This window comes from Mobula birostris, chromosome 29 (genome assembly GCF_030028105.1).
Source record: "Mobula birostris isolate sMobBir1 chromosome 29, sMobBir1.hap1, whole genome shotgun sequence".
Classification (NCBI taxonomy): domain Eukaryota; kingdom Metazoa; phylum Chordata; class Chondrichthyes; order Myliobatiformes; family Myliobatidae; genus Mobula; species Mobula birostris.
The window spans coordinates 30,644,820-30,671,299 of record NC_092398.1 but is presented as its reverse complement, the minus strand read 5'-3'; the positions used below and the strand labels follow the sequence as shown (position 1 = coordinate 30,671,299).

General features: G+C 49.4%; 1 protein-coding gene across 2 annotated transcripts in view; it reads left to right on the top strand.

Annotated features, from left to right (window-relative positions):
• tbc1d25 (TBC1 domain family, member 25) overlaps window positions 1-25,936 on the top strand; it is a 32,757-nt gene extending 6,821 nt beyond the window's left edge. Inside the window, exons 2-6 of one of the 2 annotated variants that reach the window (XM_072246577.1) lie at window positions 9,180-9,289; window positions 13,414-13,571; window positions 19,847-19,971; window positions 21,756-21,947; window positions 23,941-25,936. In XM_072246577.1, coding sequence (XP_072102678.1) covers window positions 9,180-9,289; window positions 13,414-13,571; window positions 19,847-19,971; window positions 21,756-21,947; window positions 23,941-25,035 — 1,680 coding nt within the window. In that variant the 3' untranslated portion in view covers window positions 25,036-25,936. Of the gene's footprint in view, window positions 1-9,179; window positions 9,290-13,410; window positions 13,572-19,846; window positions 19,972-21,755; window positions 21,948-23,940 lie in introns of both variants that reach the window. The other variant, XM_072246576.1, reaches the window with a different exon arrangement.
• The last annotated feature ends 544 nt before the right edge of the window (window positions 25,937-26,480 follow it).

Genomic DNA, 26,480 nt, shown 5'->3' with positions numbered 1-26,480 from the left:
CGATAGGTTCTTGATCGGAATCAGGTTTAATATCACTGGCATACATCATGAAGTTTGTCTTTGTGCGTCAGCAGTACATTGCAGTATGTAATAACTGTCAATTACAGTAAGAAGTGGCCGGCTGGTGGCGTGGTGGCATCTGCGCCAGACTTCGGAGCGAGGGCTCCCGAGTTCGAATCCAGCCGGCTCCCTGGCACGCTTTCCATCCATGCTGGGTTGAGTGTCGAGCTAGCAACTTGGCCTCATAAAAATAAGAAAGCCTGCTTAAAAAAACAGCGTCCCGATGACTCCACTCGGAGTTAAGGGCTTTCTTCTTCACAGTAAGAAGTGTGTGTGTATCTATAGAGTTAAGTTCAAATAGAAATAAAAGATAGTGAGGTAGTGTTCAATGCCCATTCAGAAATCTGATGGCAGAGGGGAAGAATCATTGAGTGTGTGCCTTCAGGCTTCTGTACCTCCTCCCTGATGGTAGCAATGAGAAGAGGGCCTGTCCTGGGTGATGGAGGTCCTTAATGATGGATGCCACCTTTTTGAGGCATCGCCCCTTAAAGATGCTGGGAGGCTAGTGCCCATGATGGAGCTGACTGAGTTTACAAGTTCCTGTGCAGTGCCCCCTCCCCCATTAGTAAGAGCGTCAAAGGTTATGTGGAGACTGCAGGAGAATGGGGTTGAGAGGGTTAATGGAATGGCAGAGCAGATTCGATGGGTCACATGGCCTAATTATTTCCTGTGTCATGAACTGAAGTGAAGGCAATATATTTTTGAAAGGTGAGGGAAGTGCAGGTGATGGAGAAATGGAGCAGGAGAGGAGACACAAGGATGTGCAGGTGTTGGAAATCTTCAGCACAAACTCAGCGGGTCAGGCAGCGTCTATGGAGAGGAACACAGAGCTGACGTTTCGGGCTGAGACCCTTAATCAAGACTGGAGGGGCAAGCTGGCAGGTGAGGGGGGAATGAACAGGGAATTATGTAAGAGGATGGGATGGGTGGAGCAGTCAAACTGAGGAACTGTGGAATAAATGGGGAACGGAGGGAGGAAGGTGATGGGCAGTTCGTGAGGATGGGGTAGGGGGGGGTCACGGGGGTGAGGGAAAACACAATGCTGGGGGAGGTGATGGTGTGAACTGGTGGGGCAGGCTTGAGGGGAAGAGTGGTATTCATTTCTTGTATTTTTACAAAGTCGTTCTCTGTGCTGAGCAGAGACTCATGGGGGAAATGGTTCCCCTTGCCCCCCTTATAAACGGGAGCTCCCTCGTTAGCAACGCTGTCCAATAGTTTGTGTGGCCCGGCCCTTTTGGAGGCCAAGGCACTCTCGTGACACACGATGTTTTGCCACAATACAGTTTCTGAAGCCTGTTACACCCCCTCAAGGTATTCCCGGTTATAGAGTCACACAGCACAGAAACAGGCCGTTTGGCCCAACTTGTCCATGCCAGCCAGGATTCCCATCTACGCAAGTCCCACTTTCCCATGTTTAGCCCACGTCCCCTTCAACCTTTCCCATCCATGGCCCCGTCCAATTGAAATGTCCCCAATGTAGCGGCTGGTTCTTTGTAAGTTGATATTTATGTCCGTGTACCGCTGCTGCGGTATAACACATTTCACATCAGTGGTAATAAATCTGATCGACTCCTGTGTGAATGTTGTGTCAAGGCGAGGGTTAAGTGTGCAGAGCAGATCTTCCCTTTACAGAGGGCCTGAGCCAGCTGGCATACTGAGACAAAATAAGGCTGTAATCCGAGGAACTCTGCAACTGAGGGACAGTGAGAGCAAAGGTATAGGAGCAGAATTTGGCTATTTGGCCCTTTCAGTCTGCTCCGCCAGTCCGTCCTGGCTAATTTATTATCCCTCTCAACCCCATTCTCCTGTCTTTTCCCTGTTAACCCATGGATGCCCTGGCTAATGAAGAACCTATCAGCCGCCACTTTAAACATACTGAGTCCTGGTCTCCACAGCCATCTGCGGCAATGAATTCCACAGATTCACCCCCCTCTGGCAAAGGAGATTCCTCCTCATCTCTGTTCTAAATAGACATCCTTCTCTTCTGAGACTGTCTCTCTGGTCCTGGACTCTCTCCCCCCCCAGTAAAGGAAACACCCTCTCCGTGTCCATGTTATCTAGGCCTTTCAATATTCGATATGTTTCAATGAGATCTCCCTCGTTTTTCTAAACCCCAGTGAGTACAGGCCCAGAGCCATCAAATGCTCTGATACCTGAGGGAGTCGGTAATCCCAGTATTCCAAAGTCCGAGCAGATGAGCCCCAGGACCTGAGACCTCGCTCCCTGCCTGCTTCCAGAAGCTCTGTTGCCCTCGCTTCATTCAGTCGGGCCTGGTTTACTAAGCAGGTTTCAGGATCAGCTGTATTAGTGCTGATAGATGCCGTGAAGTCTGTGGCATCGTGTAGCATCTTTAACTAAGCTGGGTGTGTCCCCCTTCCCTGACACTCCTCCTCTGCCACCTGTCCCACGCCACATCCTGGCCATTCCCAACACCCTTTGCTCCTGCCAGATGTACAAACCCGCTGTCTGCTCCACGTTGGCAAATACGTTGTGCTAATGTCTATATACACGCCCAAGACTGTTGCACGGTACTGTAGTGTCAGACTAGCAGCATTCCCAGGAAAACACAAACTAAATCACGCACAGTTTAACAGTCAATTTCAGTGCAGGGCAATTGGCCGGTGCTTTTACTAATCTGGCACCACTCGTCGCAGATAGAATGTAGAGCAGCACGAGACGTGGTGGAGAGGCTTCCCTCTGGTGGTACCACCGTCTGGTCCAGAGGGATACAGACTCAGCCGCTCTGTCACTGGGCACCGGCCTCTTCACCATCAAAGTCCCAAGTCAATTTATCATCAACGTGCACGTGCATCACCACACACAACCCTGAGCTTCAGTTTCTTGTGGGCATACTCTGGGAGTCTACAACATAGTGACTGTAACGGGGTCAGTGAATGATCAACCAGAGAGCGGACGACAGCAAAGTGTGCAGTGCGAGTATAAATAATCACCGATGAGCAACGAAAGCGTGCGATAAAGAGCACTTGAAGTGCAGTCGTTGGTTGTGGGAGCATTTCAGTGATGGGGTGAGTGGAGTGAGTGGAGTTATCCCATTTTATTCAGGATCCTGATGGTTGAGGGGTAATAACTGTACCTGAACCCGGTGGTGTGAGTCTTGAGGCTCCTCTACCACTGTCCTGATGGCAGCAATGAGACGAGAGCCTGGCCTGGGTGGTGGGGGTCCCGATGACGGGTGCTGCTTCCCTGCGGCAGCGTTTCGTGTAGATGTGCTCAGCGGTTGGGAGGGCTTTAGCCGTGAGGGATGGGCTGAACCTATTCGTTTTGGTTGGATTTTTTCATTCAAGGGTATTGACGTCTTCAAAAAGCATTGCCTCAAAAGAGTGGCAAACATCATTAAGCACTCTCCCCCCACCCCCAACACCACCACCCAGGACATTCCCTCTTCCCAGTACTACCATCAGGAAGTACAGGAGCTTGAAGACACACACTCGATGTTTTAGAAACAGCCTCTTCACGCTGCAATTAGATTTTTGAGTGGTCCATCAACTATTTTTTGCTCTCTTGGCCTACTTATCTTGTTATATAAACACTTATAACCATATAACAATTACAGCACAGAAACAGGCCATCTCGGCCCTTCTAGTCCGTGCCAAACGCTTACTCTCACCTAGTCCCACCGACCTGCACTCAGCCCATTAACCTCCATTCCTTTCCTGTCCATATATCTATCCAATTTAACTTTAAACAACAACATCGAACCTGCCTCAACCACTTCTGCTGGAAGCTCGTTCCACACAGCTACCACTCTCTTTGAGTAAAGAAGTTCCCCCTCATATTACCCCTAAACTTTTGCCCCCCCAACTCTCAACTCATGTCTTCTTGTTTGAATCTCCCCTACTCTAATGGAAAAGTCTATCCACGTCAACTCTATCCCCCTCATAATTTTAAATATCTCATTCAGTCCCCCCTCAACCTTCTACGCTCCAAAGAATAAAGACCCAACTTGTTCAACCTTTCTCTGTAACTTAGGTGATGAAACCCAGGTAACATTCTAGTAAACCTTCTCTGTACTCTCTCTATTTTGTTGACATCTTTTCTATAATTTAGTGACCAGAACTGTACACAATACTCCAAATTTGTCCTCACCAATGCCTTGTACATTTTCAACATTACATCCCAACTCCTATACTCAATGCTCTGATTAATAAAGGCCAGCATACCAAAAGCTTTCTTCATCACCCTATCCACATGAGATTCCACGTTCAGGGAACTATGCACCATTATTCCTAGATCCCTCTGTTCTACTGCATTCTTCAATGCCCTACCATTTACCATGTCTGTCCTATTTTGATTAGTCCTACCAAAATGTAGCACCTCACATTTATCAGCATTAAACTCCATCTGCCATCTTTCAGCCCACTCTTCTAACTGGCCTAAATCTCTCTGCAAGCTTTGAAAACCTACTTCATTATCCACAACGCCACCTATCTTAGTATTATCTGCATACTTACTCGTCCAATTTACCACCCCATCATCCAGATCATTAATGTATATGACAAACAACATTGGACCCAGTACAGATCCCTGAGGCACACCACTACACACCGGCCTCCAATCTGACAAACAGTTATCCACCACCACTCTCTGGCGTCTCCCATCCAGCCACCGCTGAATCCATTTTACTTGTAATTTGTCATATCTGTACTGATTCTGGAAAAAGAGGAACAGTATTTTCAGCCCAAGATGTGTGTATCAACAGTTCAAGATTTATGCAGCTGTAACACCCTGACCAGCATGACATACCACCGTCTTTTTCACTCTGTGAGCTGCGGATCTGCACCCCAAGAACAGAGGCAAGTTTATTGTCTGACACACAAGTCTATGTGTGGTGAGAAACTTCCTTGCAGCAGCATCACAGTCATAAACAGCACCTTGCAAAAGTCTTAGGCATATTGAGGGAGTGCAGCGTAGGTTCACGAGGTTAATCCCCAGGATGACGGGACTGTCATATGTTGAAAGATTGGTGCGACTGGGCTTGTATACACTGGAATTTAGAAGGATGAGAGGGGATCTGATTGAAACATATAAGATTATTAAGGGATTGGACACGGTAGAGGCAGGAAACATGTTCCCGATGTTAGGGGAGTCCAGAACCAGAGGCCACAGTTTTAAGAATAAAGAGTAGACAATTTAGAACGGAGTTGAGGAAAAACATTTTCACACAGAGGGTTGTGCTTCTGTGGAATGCTCTGCCTCAGAAGGCAGTGGAGGGTGATTCCCTGGATTCTTTCAAGAAAGAGTTAGATAGAGCTCTTAAAGATAGCGGAGTGAAGGGATATGGGGAGAAGGCAGGAAAAGGGTATTGATTGTGGATGATCAGCCATGATCACAGTGAATGGTGGTGCTGGCTCGAAGGGCTGAATGGCCTACTCCTGCACCTATTGTCTATTGTCTATATAAATATAGTTAGGGTGTCTAAGCCTTTTGCACGGTACTGTAGTAATTTTATGTACTGCTGCTGCAAAACAAATTTCTTGACACACGTGAGTGATGATAAACCTGATTCTGATATGGGTCTATTGTGGACTGAGAGTGGGAAAAGGGCAGGAAGAGGGGAATCATGCTTGGGAAAATGGGAAGGGAGAGGGAAGCACTAGAGAGACATTCTGTCATGATTGTGTACCACTCAGGCTCAGTTAACTCACGTTCGTCTAGGGGGAGCTACCTTCTGCCCCGCCAAACGGTGTAATCGCGTTTGTGTGGGTGCTGTGTAATGTACCCCTGGGACAAACCCACAACGTAAAACATCAGACAGTACACAATATGCCATTAAATGATTACACTTTATAACTCTTACTTTGGCTATGTGGTTAGCAGAGAAACAGAATATAAAAGAAAAAGGCGCCACTTTTAATAAAATAGTTCGTGCACAATAAATCTTTGGAGCTCATGCAGTAGGTATTCCTCCACAAACAACCTCTGCCGACACTCAGACCCTCGGGTTCCAGTCTCCGCCACCTGGTGGTGTGCCAGCACTCTCGCCCTTGCCCTTCCTCTCCTTCCTCCTCAACTGAAAGCCCCCGACATACAAGAAAGAATAACGAATAACACATCTCCCATTGGTTAGCTACCCGCTGTCTGTACAGGCCGACCTTCACCAATCCGGCACCGTTCGGACCTGAGGAGTTCCGGATTAATGAAAATGCCGAATTACAGAAGGATCACATTAAACATAACCAGTGCCCGATTATCGAAGGAACCGGATTACAGGTAGTCGGATTAGTGAAGGTCGACCTGTAGTTATAACCCAAACATTGCTGCTGCAGAGATACCATTACATCAGCAGTTAGCATTGCAGAGAAGCCATTACATTAGCCTTAGCAGTTAACATTACTGAGAAATCCTACAGTTGCTTGGAATCAAATGACTTTGCCTGGTGTCTCAGGGCTGGGTGTGTCTGTGTCTGCACCTGTACCATCCCCATTCTCTGACACTCCTCGGCCACCTGTCCCACACCGCACCTCACCATTCCCAACATCCTTTGATCCTGCCAGATTTACAAACTTGCTCTCTGCTCCACGTTGACAAATAACATTGTGCTAATGTCTAGCTATATTTATATATGTACTCAAGGCTCCTGCACAGAACTGTAGTATCAGATTAGCAGCATTTGCAAATAAAAATGAAATTACACCAACTTTTATTTTTAGAAGTCAATTTCAGTGCAGGGATTGGTCGGTGCTTTCTCACGTCTCAAAGAGTTTGACTTCCAACGACAGAAACATGAGCTTCTTGTTAGCACTGGGTCAACTAATGTTGGAAGTGAGAACTCTTTGTAAACTTCCTCAGTAAATGGCCTGATGAAAGAATGGAGGAAATGAACGACATCATCTTCACCCTGTAAAAGCAGAACAATTTCTCCAGGGGAGTGCAGTGCGAATCAGAATTACGTTTAATATTACCGGCATACGTCATGAAATTTGTTAACATGGTGACAGCAGTACAATGCAATATATGATAAATATAGGGGAAAAAAAATAAGTGAATCAGTTACAGTAAGTATGTATATGCATATTCAATAAAAACAGTGCAAAGAAACAAATAATATTAAAAAGTGAGGTGTTCATGGGTTCAAGGTCCATTTGGGAATCGGTTGGCAGAGGAGAAGAAGCTGTTCGTGAATCGCTGCGTGTGTGCCTTCGGTCTTCTGTACCTCCTTCCTGATGGAGTGGAGGATATTTACTTATCAGACCACAAGATACAGGAGCATAATTAGGGCAACACACGCAAAATGCTGGAGGAACTCAGCAGGCCAGGCAGCACCTTTGGAGAAGAGTGCAGTTGAAGTTTCAGGCTGAGACCCTTCAGCAGGACTGGAGAAAAAAAAAGATGAGGGGTAGGGTTAGAAGGTGGGCACGCCCTCAGAAGGATGTCTCTTTAGAACGGAGATGAGGAGGAATTTCTTTAGCCAAAGGGTAGTGAATCTGTGGAATTTATTGCTACAGTTGGCTGTAGAGGCCAAGCCATTGATATATGGTATTGAACACAGAGATTGATAGATTCTTGATTAGTAAGGTTGTCAAAGGGTCCGGGGAGGTCGGAGAAAGGGGGTTGAGAGGGATAATAAATCAGCCGTGATGGAAGAGAATTGATGGGCAGAATTGCTCCCATATCTTACAGTCTTAGTTCTGGGGCAGTGGAGGCTGAGGGGGGACCTGATAGAGGCATAGATAAGGTAGGACAGTCGCAACCTTTTTCTCAAGGTAGAAATGTTGAATTTTAGGTGACATACATTTTAGGCTAGAGGTGGGAAGTTTAAAGGAGGTGTACGAGGCAAGTTTATTTTTAAACACGTGGAGTTATAGAGCACTACAGCTCAGAAACAGGCCCTTCAGCCCATCTAGTCTGTGCTGAACTGTTATTCTATCTAGTCTTATCAACCGGCACCAAGCCCACCATGTGCCTATCCAAACTTCTCTTAAATGTTGCATTCAAAGCCGTGGCCACCAGCTCCGCTCACAGCTCGTTCTGCACTCCCGCCGTGCTCTGAGGAAAATTTCTCCTCAGATTTCCTTTTAAGTACAACATTTATATTTCACTTTAGCCTATGACCTCGAGGTCTCTTTCCCCAGATGTCAGTGGAAAAAGCCTGCTTGGATTTACCCTATCTGTACCCCTCATAATTTTGTATGTCTCAATTATATATAAACACACACACACACACACACACACACACACACACACACACACACACACGGCTCTTTGACAGGAACATAAGTGATAGCAAATTGGTGAGAGGGAATGGTAAGATTGATCTTGGAGTAGGTTAAAATGTCAGCACAACATTGAGAGCCAAAGGGCCTGCACTTTATTGTATAGTTTGTCTTCTTTTCTACATTGGTTGTTTGTTGGTCTTTATTTTTGAAAATTCTTTTTTTTCCTGTAAACGCCTGCAAGAAAATGAATATCAAGGTAGTATATGGTACTATACAGTTTTTTAAATACAGGAATGGAAGCGGGTGTGATCTTCTGCTAATGAAGCCCATTCACTTCAAGGTTTGATGTTTTATACGCCCAGAGACACACCCGCACACAACTATTGTAATGTGCGGTTACTTAAGTTACTGTCGCCTTCCTGTCAGCTTGAACCAGTCTGGCCATTCTCTTCTGACCTCTCTCATTAGAGGTGTTCTTCCCCACAGAACTGGCGCTCACTGAGTGCTTTATATTTTCTGCATAATTCTCTGTAAACTCTAGAGACTGTTGTGTGTAAAAATTGCAAGGGATCAGCAGCTACTGAGATACTCAAACCACCCCATCTGGCACCAGCAATCATTCCATGGTTTAAGTCACTTCAATCACATTCATGCCCCATTCTGATGTTTGGTTTGACCAACACCTAAACCTCTTGACCATGTCTGTATGTTTTTGTGCATTGAGTTGCTGCCAGATGATTGGTTTGATTAGATATTTGCATTAACAAACAGGTGTACATAATAATGTGGCCACTGAGCGTGTATGTACTTTGATGTATAGGGCAGAGTATTTCTTTATACATTCACTCTTAGTTGTTTCACAAGTGCTGCCTGCTCTTCTGATTGGTTAATCAGACAACGTGCCTGCTCTCCTAACCTCCTTCCCTGTGGTTCGCCCAACAGAAATGCGAAGGCTTGCTTCCTCCAGTGTTCCGCACGTTTGCCGTCGACCCCCAGATCACCTCCTTCGAGGTCCTCCAGCACATCCTCATACGAGCCTTCGATTTAAGTAGGTGAGTGACAACAGACCTGGATCCATCGGTGTCCGGAGGGTGATGAGGCACTCCCTGCTCGCTTGGGTGGAGTTAGTCCATGCACTCCACATCCGCCACATTATCTTTCCCCTCATTTACAAGTCAGGAGTGTGATGGGACACTCCACTTTCCTGGGTGGAGTTAGTCCATGTACACCACATCTGCTACATTACCCCACCTGCAAGTCAGGAGTGTGATGGGACACTCTCCACTTTTCCTGGGTGGAGTTAGTCCATGCACTCCACATCCGCCACATTACCACACCTGCAAGTCAGGAGTGTGATGGATTCCCTACAGCAGAAGGGCCATCTGTTCCGAGGTACTTTTCCTTCATAGCAGGGAAAGATGATTAGCACGCTGTGCGTTCCTGCACCTCTGCTTCACTCCTCCATTTGCTCTTGAAACCCTGCCGTCTATAAATGGTCACATCCTAATGGTTAAATCTCGGGGGTGAAAAAGCCACGAGGTAGCATTGCAGCTCCAAAACTACTATACTTAAAGTATCGTTTTCAGTTCTGGATTTCTCATAGGAAGGATGTGGAAGATTTAGAGAGGATGCAGAGGAGATGTACCAGGCTGCTCTGTGGATTAAAGAGCACATCCTTTGCAGAAAAGTTGAGTGAGCTAGAGTTTTTCTCTTTGGAGTGACGGAGGATGAGAGGCGACTTAATGGAGCTTCAAAGTTCAAAGTGAATTTATTATAGAAGTATATGTACAACCTTGAGATTCGTCTCCTTACAGCCACAAAACAAAGAAACCCAATCTCACCCATTAAAAAAATCTGTTAAGCACCTAATGTGCAAGAAAAAAAAGAAATTGTGCAAGCAATAAAAGTAAGCAAATAGCATCTTGAACTGAAGTTCACGAAAGTGAGGCCACGACTCATTAGTTGTCAGTCACAGCCTCAGTAAACCCTGCGAGCAGCGAGCTGAACACCAGCCCGTCCCTCTCCTCCGGCCCCAACACCCTGACCTTTTCAACCTTACCCTGCACTTAAATTGGTCAAACCTTGGCTTGCTCCTCGCTCTCAGGCCCGGGTCACACGACCTCGTCTCTGTCCCTTCGAATCTCCTCTCCAACAGCCAAACACTGGCTCGTTCCCAGCTCTCAGGCCTGGTCCCTGCCGCCTCAATTTGGCCCGTACGCACCACACCACAACCGCCCTGCACCTCTGAGACTTCAGTTCACACCCCAAAAATGCCAGGTCATACAGGGGGTTCAAAAGCTCCACTCCAAAAGGAAAGTTACGGGGGTATATGATAACACTAGACAACAAATTTTTTTGAAAGTGTTGGTTCCTCAAAATTTTATTGTTTTGTTTATGATAGACCACTTGAAGCTGAACACAAATATAATTTCAGACTTTGTATCACGTAGGAATTTGGAGAAACATGAAACTAACTTTTATTGAATTTAATGCGTTAATTGCAAACCATGCTGATGCTTTGCGATTCAACTGAGCTAAAAATGTTTTGTTGATGATCTTCATTTGTACTCAGTGCCTGAGGCTTCTCGCTTAAGTGTCCAAAAATAATCAGCCAGCATTGATGGATTCCAGTTGCCCTGATACCATTTCTCCATGACCGCAGTGTCCTGGTGAAACCTTTCACCGTGCTCATCACTGTCAGCACCGAGATTTGCAGGGAAGAAGTCTAAATGGGAGTGCAGGAAATGAATCTTTAATGACATGTTGCATTTCATGGTTTTGTATACTTGAAGCACATCGTCGGTCAGCTGTACATAGTCTGGTGCCCTGTAGTTGCTAACGGAAATTTTCAGCAATGCCTTCCATGTGATTTTCTCCGGTCCCACTAGAAGTTCTTCAAATTGCCTGTCATTGATGACCTGTTTGATTTGTGGACCAACAAAAATGCCTTCCTTAATCTTGGCATCAGTCATTCTGACTTGAATTAGGAATGGAAATAACAAATATAGGCAACTTCTTTTAAAAAAAATGGTGTGTGATACAGAAATTGCATGGTGATTTTCATGATCAGCAGCCCAAAGTCCATAAGGTACACCCAAAAGTACTCAGGAAGCAAAATCTTTGTTGTCCAGTGTAATGAGGCATCGATAGCATGGTATTGGCTCATCATTGTCACATGTACCAAGATAGAGCGAAAACTATGTATCCTGTTCATACAGATCAAATCTTTACACAGTCCATTGAGGTAGAACAATGTAAAACAATAATTGATTGCAGAATAAAGTGTAACAGCTATAGAGAAGGTACAGTGTAGGTAAACAAGATGTAAAGTCATAAATAGGTACTTTAAGGTCGAGTCCATCTTATGGTACTCATTATCATCATCATCATCATGTACCATGTGATACGACATGGGTAACGGTGGTCTCCATGGCCACGATCGTTCTTGGCAAATTTTTCTACAGAAGTGGTTTGCCATTGCCGCCTTCTGGGCAGTGTCTTTACAAGGCGGGTGGCCCCAGCCATTATCAGTACTCTTCAGAGATTGTCTGCCTGGTGTCAGTGGTCGACTTGTAGTATGAACCAGCTGCTCATCCACTACCTGCCCCCATGGCTTCATATGACCCTGATCGGTGGGGGGTGGGGGGCTAAGCAGGGGCTACACCTTGCCCAAGGGTGACCTACAGGCTAGCAGAGAGAAGGAGCATCTTACGCCTCCTTCGGTAGAGACGTATCTCCCCACTGCCAGCCATCTTATGGTACTAGGGGACCATTCAATAGTCTAATAACAGCAGGGTAGCAGCTGTCCTTGAGCCTGGTGGTATGTGTTTTCAGAGATTTGTGTCTTCTGCCTGATGGGAGGGTTTAGAGAGAGTGACAGGTGGATGCTGCTTGGATTAGAGAGCATGTCTTATGAGGAAAGATTGAGCAAGCCAGGGCTTTGCTCGCTGGAGTGACGGAGGATGAGAGAGGTGTACAAGATTATCAGATAGAGTGGACAGCAGTGGTGGTTGCCAATTCTGGAGGTAGTCAGCTTAAGGTGAGTGGAGGAATGTTTAGTGGACAAGTCAGAGGTAGGCCTTCTCTTTTTACATAGGTGTAAGTACACACCGAGGGTGGTGGTGGTAGAGACTAATACAACAGGGACTGTACAGAAGGAAGGGTGAGATTCTTCTTGGGCTAGGTCGACACACCATCGTGGGTCGTAGGGCCTGTGCATTACTGTTTCATGGAAAGCAAAGTCTCTAGGGTCCCTGCTGTGATCTCTGGGTTCCCATGGGGTCCTAGGCAGTTGTTCCCTGTTGTGGGCATTCAGGGTGACCTCTTTACTGAACCCACCCCACCTCGGCGCCGGAGGGTGTAATCCTGGGAGGAGATCGTACCTCAGTCCCACTTCCCTGTAGTCAGCCTTCCGTTCTCCCGCTGCGCACTAAAGATGCTCTCTAATCCAGGCAGCATCCCCTGGTAAATCTCCTCTGCATCCACCCCGGACATTCTCTCTTGTCCCCTCTCCCATTGGTTTGAAAGCACATCCCACCAGGCTCAAGGACAGCTTCGATCCCACTGTTAGAATTATTGAACGGTTCCCTAGTACGGAGATGAAAGTTGCCGTGCTTGGCAGGGCATGGCATGGAGTTGCAGCAGTTGGTGGGTCGGGGAAGACACCCGAGCCTCCGGGGGATGGGGGCTAGGGCATCCCCATGCAGTCGGCAGAGGATGCTGGAGTTTGAGATCGAGAAAGGAGTCTTCCAGCACCCCCCCCCCCACTCATTCAGCAACTCCTCCCAAAATCTCCATCCGCCACCGCCCTGCTAGATTCCTCCCCCCTGCCCACATGCCGTCCCTGTCCAAGGCCTGTGACACCAGACCTGTGTCGTAGCTCTGGATCATTCCTTACTGAGCTGCTGGTTCGTGCTGGACGGTCCAATCAGACCTCTCCCAGGGCTCTGTGGAACAAGGTTGGGTTGAGCTGATAACTGGGAGGGAGTTGGTGGGTGGGAGAAGAGGAGAGAATTGTCTCCAGCTGGCATTTCTCACAGGCCTGTGTTCCCTCAGCGCCTTGCAGCCTGGCACTCCGCTGGGGCCCCTCCCAAAGCGTAGCAACACCTCTTCCGCTCTCTTTCGAAATGCCCCCCCCCCCAATTATTGTTAAACCTTGTGTGTTTTCTTCCAGCAGCAGCAAGAAGAACTTTATCATTAGCTATCTGTCGCCGGAGAAGTCTTCCCAGGAGGTGTACCTGTCCCTACAGTCAGACTGGGACCTGGACGTTGCCTTCAGCAGCCTCACGCAAGCTTACCTCCAACTCAAAGTCGACATCAAGCCCTCCGAGGACAGTGAGTAGCCCTTTTCACAAAACTACAAATGTTTATTAACTCACAAAATACAAACAATAGGGGATTTACTAGACTGTTAACAATTTAAAATTAAAATATGGTTATTACTATAATTGATTCCAATTAATTGGGACATGTACAATTTGGCCCAATTAACCATATAACCATATAACATACAATTAGCCAAAGTTTTGTAGGAATAGTTAAAAAGGTATCAAAAAATACACAAACTACCATTTAACGGAGTAACAAATTATATATTTAAATAAAATATAGAACAAATTGGAACACTGACAGTGCTACTACTGTACTATAAAACTATATTAGTTCCTAATAGTTATCGATGGAGAATTCATTTTGATGTGTTCTTTTGATTGGTGTAAATTAACAAAATCAGCACAGACACCATGTGCAGATAATTGCCTGCCTTCATACAATGTTTTCAATGATTGCATCCTCTAAATCTTCATTTTCATTGTAACATTCAAGATGGTTGTCAATACCTTCAAATTCTTCTGAGTTCTCAACTTGTTGAAGTAGTGAAATCGTTTCATTTCCTCTCCCGGCTGTTTCTGGCATCTCCAAGCCTGAATACTTGAAAGCGCAGTGAGCAAAACGGTCCTGAATGATCTTACTGTTTATTAATAGCCAACGGTCAGTGACGAGAAGAGCTGCTTTTTGAACACAAACATACCAAGTGTTTGTATTTAAAAACTGTTTGCTGTAAGCACAGTGTGATGCCTAACGAGCACACAGCATACATGCTAGTTCGAAACCGCTTGGCAACAGTCTCTTGCCCCAATTAAACAGCATAGTGTCCCAAATAAACAAAAAGAATCTTGGCAATATTTTCAATTTGTTTTTGTTCGTTAAGAGCTGATAGCCCAGCTCACCAAAATCCACTGTATCTATAAAACACTGGATTCTCTGGGTGCTGTTCTCCCCCACTCTACCCATAGCAATTGTATGCCCTCTCTTTGGAGGTGCTCGGGCACAAAAGTGATGACAGAAGAGAGGCAAGCATTCAGCTCGGATAGAACCTTCGACTGCCTGCTGCCTGGCCAAGTGCATCCTTGCTTTCATTTCCTGGATCTCTTGAAATGATTGCTAACATTGCATTTGTCTTCCTTACTACCAACATATCCCACTAGTTAACAAAAGAAGTGAAAGAATGCAGGGAATTACCTGCCGGTTAGATTAGTAAATTGGTTTATTATCATCACGTGTACCGAGGTACAGTGAGAGACTTTGCTCCTTGCTATCCAGACAGGTCACTCCTGTGTATCACTGTGTTAAGGTAGGTTAAGAGAAACAACAACAGAATGCAGAGTAAGGTGTTACAGTTTCAGAGAAAGTGCAGGGCAGGCTGAAAATAAGTTGCGAGGGTTACGATGAGATGGGTTGAGAGGTTAACAGTCCATCTTGCCGTACATGAGGACCTCTCGACAGTGTTACAACAATGGGGCGGAATCTGTCCTTGAGCCCGGTGGTACATGTTTTCAGGCTTTTGTGCTTCTGCTCGATGGTCAAGGGGAGAGAACATGCAGGGTGGGTGTGGGGGCTTTGGTCTGGTTGGCTGCTTTTCCAACGTGACGCAAATTGTGGGCAGTCAGTCTAGCGGGAGGTTGGTTTCCATGATGTTTTGAGCTGCACCCACAGCTCTCTCTCGTTCCTTGTGATCATGGGCAGAGTAATGCCCACAACATCATGCAATCCCATCTGTAACTAGGCAACAAGTTCATGTACCTTGTTCCGTCTTCTGCATGCATTCAAACATAACTCCTTTAATCCTATATTCATCACCCTCTTCAATTTTGTCCCCTGTTTATGTTGCAACTGATCCCATTGACTACTGTATTTTTGCCCTGTCCTTGCTAGCAGTCTCACCACACACTGCCCTATCCTCAGCACCATCACTCAGGAAGAGACGTTTTCTAAAAATTGGCGATGGTTCGTAGGGACATGGTGGATTTCTTTAGCCTCCTGAGGAAGTAGAAGTGATGGTGAACTTTCAGGACCAAGCCAGGCACATGGATGATGGAAAACTGGAGGATTATGTGGGAGAGAAGGATTAGATTGACCTTGGAGTAGATTAACATCGTGAGCCAAGCAGCATGTACTGTGCTGTAGTGTCCTCTGCTCTGGAAAATGCAGTGCAGGTAAATAAAAAGGTGCAAGATAGATTGTGAGGTCAAGAGTCTATCTTCTGTTGGGGATCTAACTGTTCAATAGTCTGATAACCTCTCCTTGAATCTGGTACATCTTAATGGCAATGGCATGAAAAGACATGCTTTAAAGATTTGATGTATAATTGCCCAGTGATATTCATTCCTTCACGAAAACCCAGTCCGATGAAGCTCACAGCGTTGAACACCAGCAGCATCCGGACAAATTGCCAAGGTGTGCGTTCAGTGACCACTTCATCGGGTACAGGAGTGGATCCCAACGTGGTCTTCTGCTGCTATGGCCCATCCACCAGGCTTCGACTTGCCCCTTCAGAGATGCCCTCCTGCACACCACTGATTTAACGCGTGGTTATTTGAGCTACTGTCGGCTTGAACCAGTCTGGCCATTCTCCTCTGAACTCTCTCATTAACTGGGCGTTTTCGCCCACAGGGCTCACTGGATTTTTTTTTGTGTGTTTTGCTCCGTTCTTTGTAAACTCAAGAATGTTTTGAGTGAATATCCTAGGATGTCAGCAGTTTCTGAGACACTCAACCTCAGCAATCATTCCACAGTCTTAAGTCACATTCTAGTTTTTGGCTGAACAGCAACTGAACCTCTTGACCATGTCTGCATGCTCTCCTTCATTGATTAGTTATTTGCATTAACGAGCGGGTGTAGCTAATAAAGTCGCAGCTGAGTGTAGAAGACTGCAGAGCAAATGGCATTAGTATGAGGTACTTGAAGGTCTGCATGGAGATTGCAGGCTAAAGGGTCTGCTTCTACGCTGTGAAGAACAGAGAAACTGTGGTACAGCAAGAGAGTATGACTCTTTAGCAAGGCCGCTGGCAAGGTCTGAAGGGTTGGACAGCATGGGTTTCAGGGTGAGATGGGCAGCTGGGTACACAATTGGCTTGGTGCTAGGAGGTAGAGGAGTGTTTCTCAGACTGGAAGTCTGATCAATAGTGTGCTGCATATAGATCAGTGTTTGTCAGCTATGTTAATGATTTGGCTGCAGTATAGCAGGCCTGCGAATGGCTCCAAAACGGTGAAGAGGATTGTCCAAAGTTATATCAGACCTTGACCAACCTGGGAAGTGGGCCAAGCAATGGCAGATGGAGTTTAACTTGGACAAGGTTCAAGGTTCAAAGTGAACTTACTGTTGAAGTACATGTACGTCACCATACACAACCTTGAGATTCATTTTCTTGTGGGCATACTCAATAAATCCAGAATAGAATTTATGGATACCATAACAGAATCAATGAAAGACCGCACCAACTTGGGTGTTATACCAGTGTGCAGAAGACAACAAACTGCAAATACAAAAAGTAAGAAATAATAAATAGTAAATAAGCAATAAATATCAAGAACATGAGATGAAGAGAGCTTGAAAGTGAGTCCATAGCTTGTGGGAACATTTCAGTGAAGGGACAAGTGAAGTTATTCCCCCGGTTCAGGAGCCTGATGGTTCGGGGTAATAACATTACTGAACCTGGTGGTGTGAGTCCTGAGGCTCCTGTACCACCTGTTGATGGTTGAGGGGTAGTAGCTGTTGAGGTGTTGATCTTTGAGAAATTAGAACAGGAGGACTTGTGCAGCAAGTGGCCGGAGCCCGGGGGGTGTTGTGGAACAGAGGATCTTCTCCAAGGATTGTCACTGTGTCGTGGGGTACCTGAGGTCCCACGCTAGTGTAATGCTTCTCAGCCCCAGGGTACCGCGCTCTATTCCCCCAGCTCTCAAAGGACTTTGTACGTTCTCCCTGTGACTGTGTGGGACTGCCCCGGTACTCCGGCAGTCTAAAGACGTGCTGGTTAGTAGGTTAATTGGTTACCTGGGCGTATTTGGGCAGCACGGGCTTGTTGGGCCGGAAGGGCCTGTTAGCCTGCTGGATCTCTAAATGTTTAAATAAATTCTGAGAACGATGCCGTCTGGAGCTTGGCTCCTGGCAGGGTCACCCATGGCGGTAAGGTCAAGAGGGAGGTTCCAGACAAAGAGCGATCCAGCCAAGACCTCAGCGGTGGAGCTGGGGGAAGATACCAACACATCACAATGGCAATGAGGGGTCCCCAGTCATCCTGCATTCCAATCTGTGTGATGGCTGCCCGTGCGTCAGACTGCCCACATTAAACAAAGTCACTCACAGACGCTCTCCATGAAGGGAATCCGCTGACAACCCCGTAGGAGTATATTTGATTCACTTACAGATGCAATGCAGAGTAGGCCCTTCCCGCCCTTTGAGCAGCACCTCCCAGCACTCCCCAAGAACGCTGATTCAACCCTGACCTAATCACAGGACGACTAACAATTAACCCACCCAGTACTGTGGGAGGAGAGCGAAGCACCCAGGGAAACCCACGGGGAGGATGTGCAGAGACGCCGGGACTGAACTGGGATCTCCGATGCTCTGGGCTTTAACCGTTTTTACGCGAGCTGCTACGCAACTGTGGTGCCTCAGTACTCAATTCAAGTGATGGCACCAGAGGTACGGGCACGCGGTTCGCTGGAAGTGGCGACACAGCCACACGGGGTGGTGAAGGCCGCTGGTCTTTACGGGTCAGAATATCGAGTACCAGAGTTGGGATGTCGTGTTACAGCTGCACGAGTCGTTGGTGAGACTTACAGTGAGTGGAATTGTGAAGAGAGCACAGCAGGTCCTCTTCCTGAGGAGTCTGCTGAGATTCGATGTGGTATCTGAAACTTTGGCAAACTGCTATAGACGTGTGGACTGGCTGCATCACAGCCTGGTATGGAAACGCCAATGCCTTTGAATGGAAAATCCTGCAAGAAGTAGCGGATACAGCCCAGTCCACCACAGATAAGCACTCCCAACCACTGAGCACATCTACATGAAACGCTGTTGTAGGAGAGCAGCATCCATCTTCAGAAATCCTTCTTACCCAGGCCACGCTCTCTCTCGTTGCTGCCATCAGGTAGAAGGTACAGGAGCCCCAGGACTTGCACTATCAAGTTCCAGAACAGTTACTACCCCTCAACCATCAGGCTCTTGAATAAAAGGGGAAAACTACACTCACCTGCCCCATCGTTGAAATGTTCCCACAACCGATGATCTCACTTTAAGGACTCTTTATCTCATGTTCTTGTTATTTATCGCTATTTATTTATACCTGCATTTGCACAGTCTGTTGTCTTCTGCACTCTGGTTGATCTTTCATTGAACTTGTAGTTAGTATTCTGAAGAGCGGCTGAGTATGCCGGCAGGAAAATGAATCTCAGAGTTGTATATGGTGACCTAGATGTACTCTGGTAATAAATTCACTTTGACCTTGGGATCTTGTTGGTCACCCAGCTGTAGGAAGGGCAGTGGAGAGGGGGCAGGAAAGATTCACCAGGGTGTTCCTGGGACTGAAGGGATTGGGTTCTATGAAGAGGCTGGACAGGCTGGGACTGTTGACCCTGGAGTGAAGGAGACTGAGGGGTGAGAGGTTATTAAACCTCAAGGGCTGTAGATAAGGTGGGTGGTCACAGCCTTTTTCCTCAAAAGCTAAAGGGCACAGGTTTATGACAAGAGGGGAAAGACTTCATAAAGACCTGGGGGCAACCTCTTCACACTCAGAGAGGTGGGTGAATGGAACGAGCTGCCAGTGGAGGTGCTAGAGGCAGGTTCAATACTGTGCAAAAGTCTAAGGCACATGTATATAGCTCAGGTGTCAAAGACCTTTGCACAGTACGGTAGTAATTTTATGTATTGCACTGTACTGCTGCAAAAGAAAACATTTTATGATATGTGAGTGATGATAAAAGTGGTGATGAGGGTCTCTATTGTGGACTGATAGTGGGAAGGGGCAGGGAGAGGGGAATCATGGTTGGGAAAAGGGGAAGGGAGGTGGGCGGAAGCGGGAAGCACCTTGCCTGGTGTTTCAGAGCTGGTGCACCTGCCCCCGTGCCACCCCCACCCCTGGCATTCCTTCTCTGCCTCCTGTCCCATATCCTTCCCGTGCACTTCACCTTCACCTTACCAGCATCCTTTGCTCCCTCCAGATTTACAAACTTGCTCAACGTTGACAAGTGGCTGTTGCTGGTTTTGACTCAATGGGGTCCTGAGATTTTTCCTGCTCCCCCTCCTCCCTTTCCTTCCCTCCCCCATGCAGGCCCACTCCTGGAGGACTGGGACATCATCAGCCCCAAGGATGTGATCAGCTCCGACCTCCTGACCCCAGAGAAACGGACATTTGCCGTCTCACCCCTACCCCTCACTCAGTCCATCATATCCCAGGTGAGTGTCAGGAAAGGCGAGCAGGGGGTGGAATTCCTAGGGGTTGGTGACTTCCCAAACACTGGGGTGATGTTTACGGTATGTATGTCAGGAATATTTTCTGACCTCGGGACAGTATGGAGGGAGCTTCACTCTGTGTCTGACCCTAACAGTATATGATGGGTCAGTGTAGAGGGAGCTCCACTCTGTGTCTGACCCTGGGAGTGTGTGATGGGATAGTATGGAGGGAGCTTCACTCTGTGTCTGACCCCGGGTGTGTGTGATGGGACGGTGTGGAGGGAGCTTCACTCTGTGTCTGACCTCGGGAGTGTGATGGGACGGTGTGGAGGGAGCTTCACTCTGTCTGACCCTGGGAGTGTGTGATGGGACGGTGTGGAGGGAGCTTCACTCTGTGTCTGACCCCGGGAGTGTGTGATGGGACGGTGTGGAGGGAGCTTCACTCTGTGTCTGACCCCAGGAGTGTGTGATGGGACGATGTGGAGGGAATTTCACTCTGTCTGACCCTGGGTGTCCGTGATGGGACGGTGTGGAGGGAGTTTCACTCTGTCTGACCCTGGGTGTCAGTGATGGGACGGTGTGGAGGGAGTTTCACTCTGTCTGACCCTGGGAGTGTGTGATGGGACGGTGTGGAGGGAGCTTCACTCTGTGTCTGACCCCGGGAGTGTGTGATGGGACGGTGTGGAGGGAGCTTCACTCTGTGTCTGACCCCAGGAGTGTGTGATGGGACGATGTGGAGGGAGTTTCACTCTGTGTCTGACCCTGGGTATGAGTGATGAGACGGTGTGGAGGGAGTTTCACTCTGTGCCTGACCCTGGGAGCGTGTGATGGGACGGTGTGGAGGGAGTTTCACTCTGTACCTGACCCCGGGAGTGTGTGATGGGACGGTGTGGAGGGAGTTTCACTCTGTCTGACCCCAGGTGTGTGTGATGGGACGGTGTGGAGGGAGCTTCACTCTGCCTGACCCTGGGTTGCAGTGATGGGACGGTGTGGAGGGAGTTTCACTCTGTCTGACCCTGGGAGTGTGTGATGGGACGGTGTGGAGGGAGTTTCACTCTGTGTCTGACCCTGGGTGTGAGTGATGGGATGGTGTGGAGGGAGTTTCACTGTGTGTCTGACCCCGGGAGTGTGTGATGGGACGGTGTGGATGGAGTTTCACTCTGTGTCTGACCCCGGGAGTGTGTGATGGGACAGTGTGGAGGGAGTTTCACTCTGTCTGACCCCAGGTGTGTGTGATGGGACGGTGTGGAGGGAGCTTCACTCTGTCTGACCCTGGGTTGCAGTGATGGGACGGTGTGGAGGGAGTTTCACTCTGTCTGACCCTGGGAGTGTGTGATGGGACGGTGTGGAGGGAGTTTCACTCTGTGTCTGACCCTGGGTGTGAGTGATGGGATGGTGTGGCGGGAGTTTCACTCTGTGTCTGACCCCGGGAGTGTGTGATGGGACGGTGTGGATGGAGTTTCACTCTGTGTCTGACCCCGGGAGTGTGTGATGGGACAGTGTGGAGGGAGCTTCACTCTGTGTCTGACCCCGGGAGTGTGTGATGGGATGGTATGGAGGGAGCTTCACTCTGTCTGACCCTGGGTTGCAGTGATGGGATGGTGTGGAGGGAGTTTCACTCTGTGTCTGACCCCGGGAGTGTGTGATGGGACGGTGTGGAGGGAGTTTCACTCTGTGTCTGACCCCGGGAGTGTGTGATGGGATGGTGTGGAGGGAGTTTCACTCTGTTTGACCCCAGGAGTGCGTATGACAGGGTAGTGTGAACCGTACCCTGTCCTGTCCCGCAGGTGGGCCGTACCCTGTCGAAGGTCCAGCAGGTGCTGAGCTGGGCTGGCAGCGAGGAGGCAGCCAAGCCCTTCAAGCCGCCCCTGGGTGATGCCGAGTTCCACACCTACCTCAACCACGAGGGACAGCTGTGTCGCCCCGAAGAGCTTCGCCTGCGGATCTACCATGGCGGCGTGGAGCCCGGCCTACGCAAGGTCCGTCTCTGATCACCCTTCCCTTACCCTGATCCACTTCCTTTCGCGAACCTCACGCCCTTCCCTCACAGGGATCAACCCGCCTTCTCTTCCCCTCTGCCAGATATCCCACATCGCGAGATGGAATGCAAGGGTTTCAGTGTCTCCTGTGGGAGCCCAGTAAGAATGAGCAATAGAGGGCTTTGCTTCAGAAGTATTTCAGTCTGCGTTCTGACCATTCAGTCCCACCTCTCTCTGCTAGCCCATTAGTCCTGATCACCCATTGTGACTGAGCTACCCCAAGCCTCCACTCTTCCTTCTGGTCCTAATAAGAGAGGCCTTTGAGTGTTTGCTCACGATCTGCTGCTGTAGCCATCCACTTCATGGTTCGACTTGTGTATTGAGAGATGCTCCTGCACAACACTGGTGTAAAGTGTGGTGAGATGTGCTAGTGTCTCCTTCCTGTCAGCTTGAACCAGTTGGCCACTCTCCTGACCGCTCTCATTAACAAAGTGTTGTCACCTACAGAACTCCCGCTCAATGGATGTTCTTAGTTTTTCACTCTAGGGATGGTTGTATATGAAAATCCCAGGAGATCAGCAGTTTCTGAAATACTCGAACCACCCCATCTGGCACCAGCAATCATTCCATGGTCAAAGTCACTTAGATCTCATTTCTTCTGATGTTGGGTCTGAACAACTGAACCTCTTGACCATATCTGCATGTTTTGATGCATTGAGGTGCTGCCACGTGATTGGCTGATGAGATATTTGCATTAACGAGCAGGGGGGACATCTGTATCTAATAAAGTGGCCGCTGAGTGTATATAAAAATAAATTGAGGGAAAAGAGAATGAAATGGTGAGGTGGTGTTCACAGACCATCAGAAATCGGATGGCAGAGAGAAAGAAGCTGTTCCTGAACTGTTGAGTGTGGGTCTTCAGGCTTCTGTACCTCCTCCCTGATGGTAGCAATGAGAAGAGAGCATGTCCCAAATGGCGAATGTCTTTAATCATGAACGCTGCCTTCTCGAGGCATTGCCTTTTGAGGATGTCCTTGATTGTAGGGAGGGTTGCAGCCGTGATGGAGCTGGCTGAGTGTACAGGCCTCCAACAACAGGGTTGAGTCCAGCCTTCTCCGTGGTGGTATGTCCTGTCAGGCTTTGGTATCGTCCGTCCGATTGGGAATGGGGGAGAAATGAGAATGTCCGGGGTGGGTGGGGTCTTTGTTTATGCTGGCTGCTTCACCGAGGCAGCGAGGAGTGTAGACGGGGGACCATGGTGGAGGGGCTGGTTCCCCCCTCCACCCATGCTCCTGATTGTATCAGATTAGCCTCCACCCCTCTGAACAATTCCAATGACCCTGCCATGCCAACACCTGAGCTTCCTTGAGGCAGTGTCTTGGTCCCAACTGTCCTTACCAGTGCTGCTTCAGGACCCAGAAGGGACTGAGCGTTTTTATTTAGTTCTGGCCACAGCTCCTCGACCAGTTTAGTCTATGCACTCCACATCCGCCACCTTACCTCCCCCCCATTTACATGTCAAGAGTGTGACTGGACACTCCCCACTTGCCTGGGTGAGTTAGTCCACGCACTCCACACCTGCCACATTATCTCTCTTCCCCACCCCCCACCCCACCCTCCATCTATAAGTCAGGAGTGTGACTGGACAATCCTTTCTTGCCTGGGTGAGTTAGTCCATGTACTCCACATCCGCCATGTTACCTATCCCCATCTGCAAGTCGGGGTCATGTTGCACTGTCTAATGTGTCTGCAATCTCTCTCTCTCCTCTCCATCTACCCCCTACCCCTCCTCACACCCTCTCTCCATCCCTCCTCCTCCCCTCACCCTCTGACATGTCCTCCCTCCCTCTCTCACATCCCCTTGCTTCTTTGCTGCTCCCCCTGCCTTCTTGACACCTTTCTCTCTCTTCCCTCACTTCCCCTCCTCGCCTCCCCACGCATCGGCCCCTCCCTCCGTCCCTGTCTGGCACCCTCCCGCCTCGCCCCTGCACAGGTGGTGTGGCGCTACCTGCTGAACGTGTACCCAGAGGGACTGACAGGCCAGCAGCGGCTGGACTACATGAAGCGTAAGAGCCGGGAGTACGAGCGGCTGAAGGCGGAACGGGGCCGGCGGGCGGGGGCCGAGCAGCTGGAGCAGCTGCAGGCGCTGGTGCACAAGGACGTGGCGCGCACCGACCGTGGCCACCCCTACTATGCCGGGCCAGAGGAGGGCCACCCTCACCTAGCCGCCCTGCGCGACCTGCTCACCACCTACGCCGTGGCCCACCCCCGCGTCTCCTACTGCCAGGGCATGAGCGACCTAGCCTCGCCCTTGCTCGCCGTCATGGACGACGAGGCCCACGCTTACGTCTGCTTCTGCGGCCTGATGCGCCGCCTGGAGCCGAACTTCCGGCCGGACGGCGAGGCACTGGCCACCAAATTCGGCCACCTCCAGCGCCTCCTGCGGCGGGCCGACCCCACCTTCTACGCCTACCTGCGTCGGCGGGGCGCCCACGACCTCTTCTTCTGCTACCGCTGGCTCCTGCTCGAGCTGAAGCGCGAGTTCGCCTTCGACGACGCCCTGAGGCTGGCCGAGGTCGCCTGGAGCTCGCTGCCCCCTGATCCGCCGGTGGGCGAGGTGCCCCTCACCGGTGAGCCGCTGGCACCAGGGGAGTCGCCACTGGTGGTGAGGCCGACCCGGGGCGGGGGCGGTGGCGGGGCGGGAGGAGGAGGAGGAGGAGGTGGGGAGGAGGGAGGGGAGGGGGACGGGGACGAGGACGACGACGGCCCGCTGCCCCCGCCCCACCAGCTGGGTGGCGGGCACCCCTTCGTTCTCTTCCTGTGCCTGGCGCTGCTGCTGGAGCACCGCGACCGGATCGTGGGCGCCCGCATGGACTACAACGAGCTGGCCATGCACTTCGACCGGCTGGTGAGGCGCCAGGACCTGAGGCGGGTCACCCAGCGGGCCAGGGCACTCTTCGCCGACTACCTGCAAGGGACCGAGGGCTGGGCGGCCGCTGCCAAGGGAGGACAGCAGGAGGAAGGGTCCCGCTCCTGGTCCCAGAGCCCTACCGGCCAAGGGGCTGAGTCTCCGGCCTCCTGCCCCTGAACTGAGGATCAGAGGGGAGGGGTGGGCGGAGGGGGCAGAATCTGTGTCCTGGTGGCAGGGAAAGTGTAAAATGTGACATGGGTGGTGACCTCTAAATGGCAGAGGGTTGTGAGCTTCAACCTTGTGGCGGGGGTCTTAAGTTGGTGAAAAGTGACCTTTTGGTAGGGGGTCACGGACTTTCAATGACATCAGTTGTGAACTGTGACCTTTGGGGGGATTCATTATGACCTTTAAATGACAGGGGTATAATGAAGGGTGAGGGTCATGAACTGTGACCTAAATGCCATAGGAGCCATGAACTGAATCTTCAAATGGTGATGTGACCTTTGGGGGGGTGGAGGGGTGAACTGTGACTTCTGAATGGCATGAGGTGATGAACTGTGAACTGTGACCTTCGAATAAGAGCAGAATCGTGAACAGTAACTCCAGAGCCATGGTGATCTGACCTCCAGTCTGTCCAGAGGCACTATGAACTGCGACCTCCAACCGTCCAAGGTTAATGCCTCCGTTGACTTCCCAGCCTGACCTTTGACACCAACTCTGAGCTGGAACTTGACCTGTGACATCTACGCCTGGACGTCAGGAAGTGGTGAAGGCATGTGGCATGAGCTTGGGGAGGCAATTCCTTTTCTGGAGGGAAGAGCAGATTCTGGGACACAGGGCCCACGAACTGTGACCCAGGGAGGAAATGAAATGGACGGCTTCCTCCTGCTTGGTGTGTGGGATCTGCAGGAGTCCCAGGGACAGCTCACCCAACCAGACTCGCTCTGGGGAGGGAGGAGAGGGAGGGAACAGTGTTTCTAATTTATTTAACTTTTCCTACGTCTGCAATTGTTCCTTCTGTATCCAGTGCTTCAGAAAGAAACTCCTTCCAAATGCCTCATCTCTGTGGAGTCTTTGGTCTGGTGGGAGGGGAGGGGGTTGATAAGGGGTTGCTAGGTTGGAAGAGGAAGCTTGGAGTTGTACAGCAAGGGGACATGGAGCAGTGAGAAGTCCTTCACTGGGCTCCAGGACCCCCTTCCTGATTCACTCCCCTCACCCCATCCTCTGCCACCTTTCAACCACTCCCTGATGTCTGTCTCCCCCTCCCCCCATTTCAGTGTTCGTGACACTGGGGAAGCTCAGTTGAAGGGTGGAGGTAGAGAGCAAGGGTCAAGTCTCAGATTCCTTGGTACAGGTAAGAGGCTGTCTGAGATAGGTACAAATGAGGAAACTGGCCCTTTGGCCCACTGGCTCTGTGCTAGCCCTTTACTCCCACCCCTCACCTCATGCAGACAAGGATATCTCTCTCTCTCTCCTCTCTCACGCTCTCCTCTCTCTCTCTCTGTGCTCTCACTTTCTCCTCTCTTGCTCTCACTCTCCCCCCCTCCCTCACTCTCCCCTCCTCCCTCACTCTCACTCTCCTCTCTCTCCCCCTCTCTCTCTACTCTCTCACTCTGTCCTCT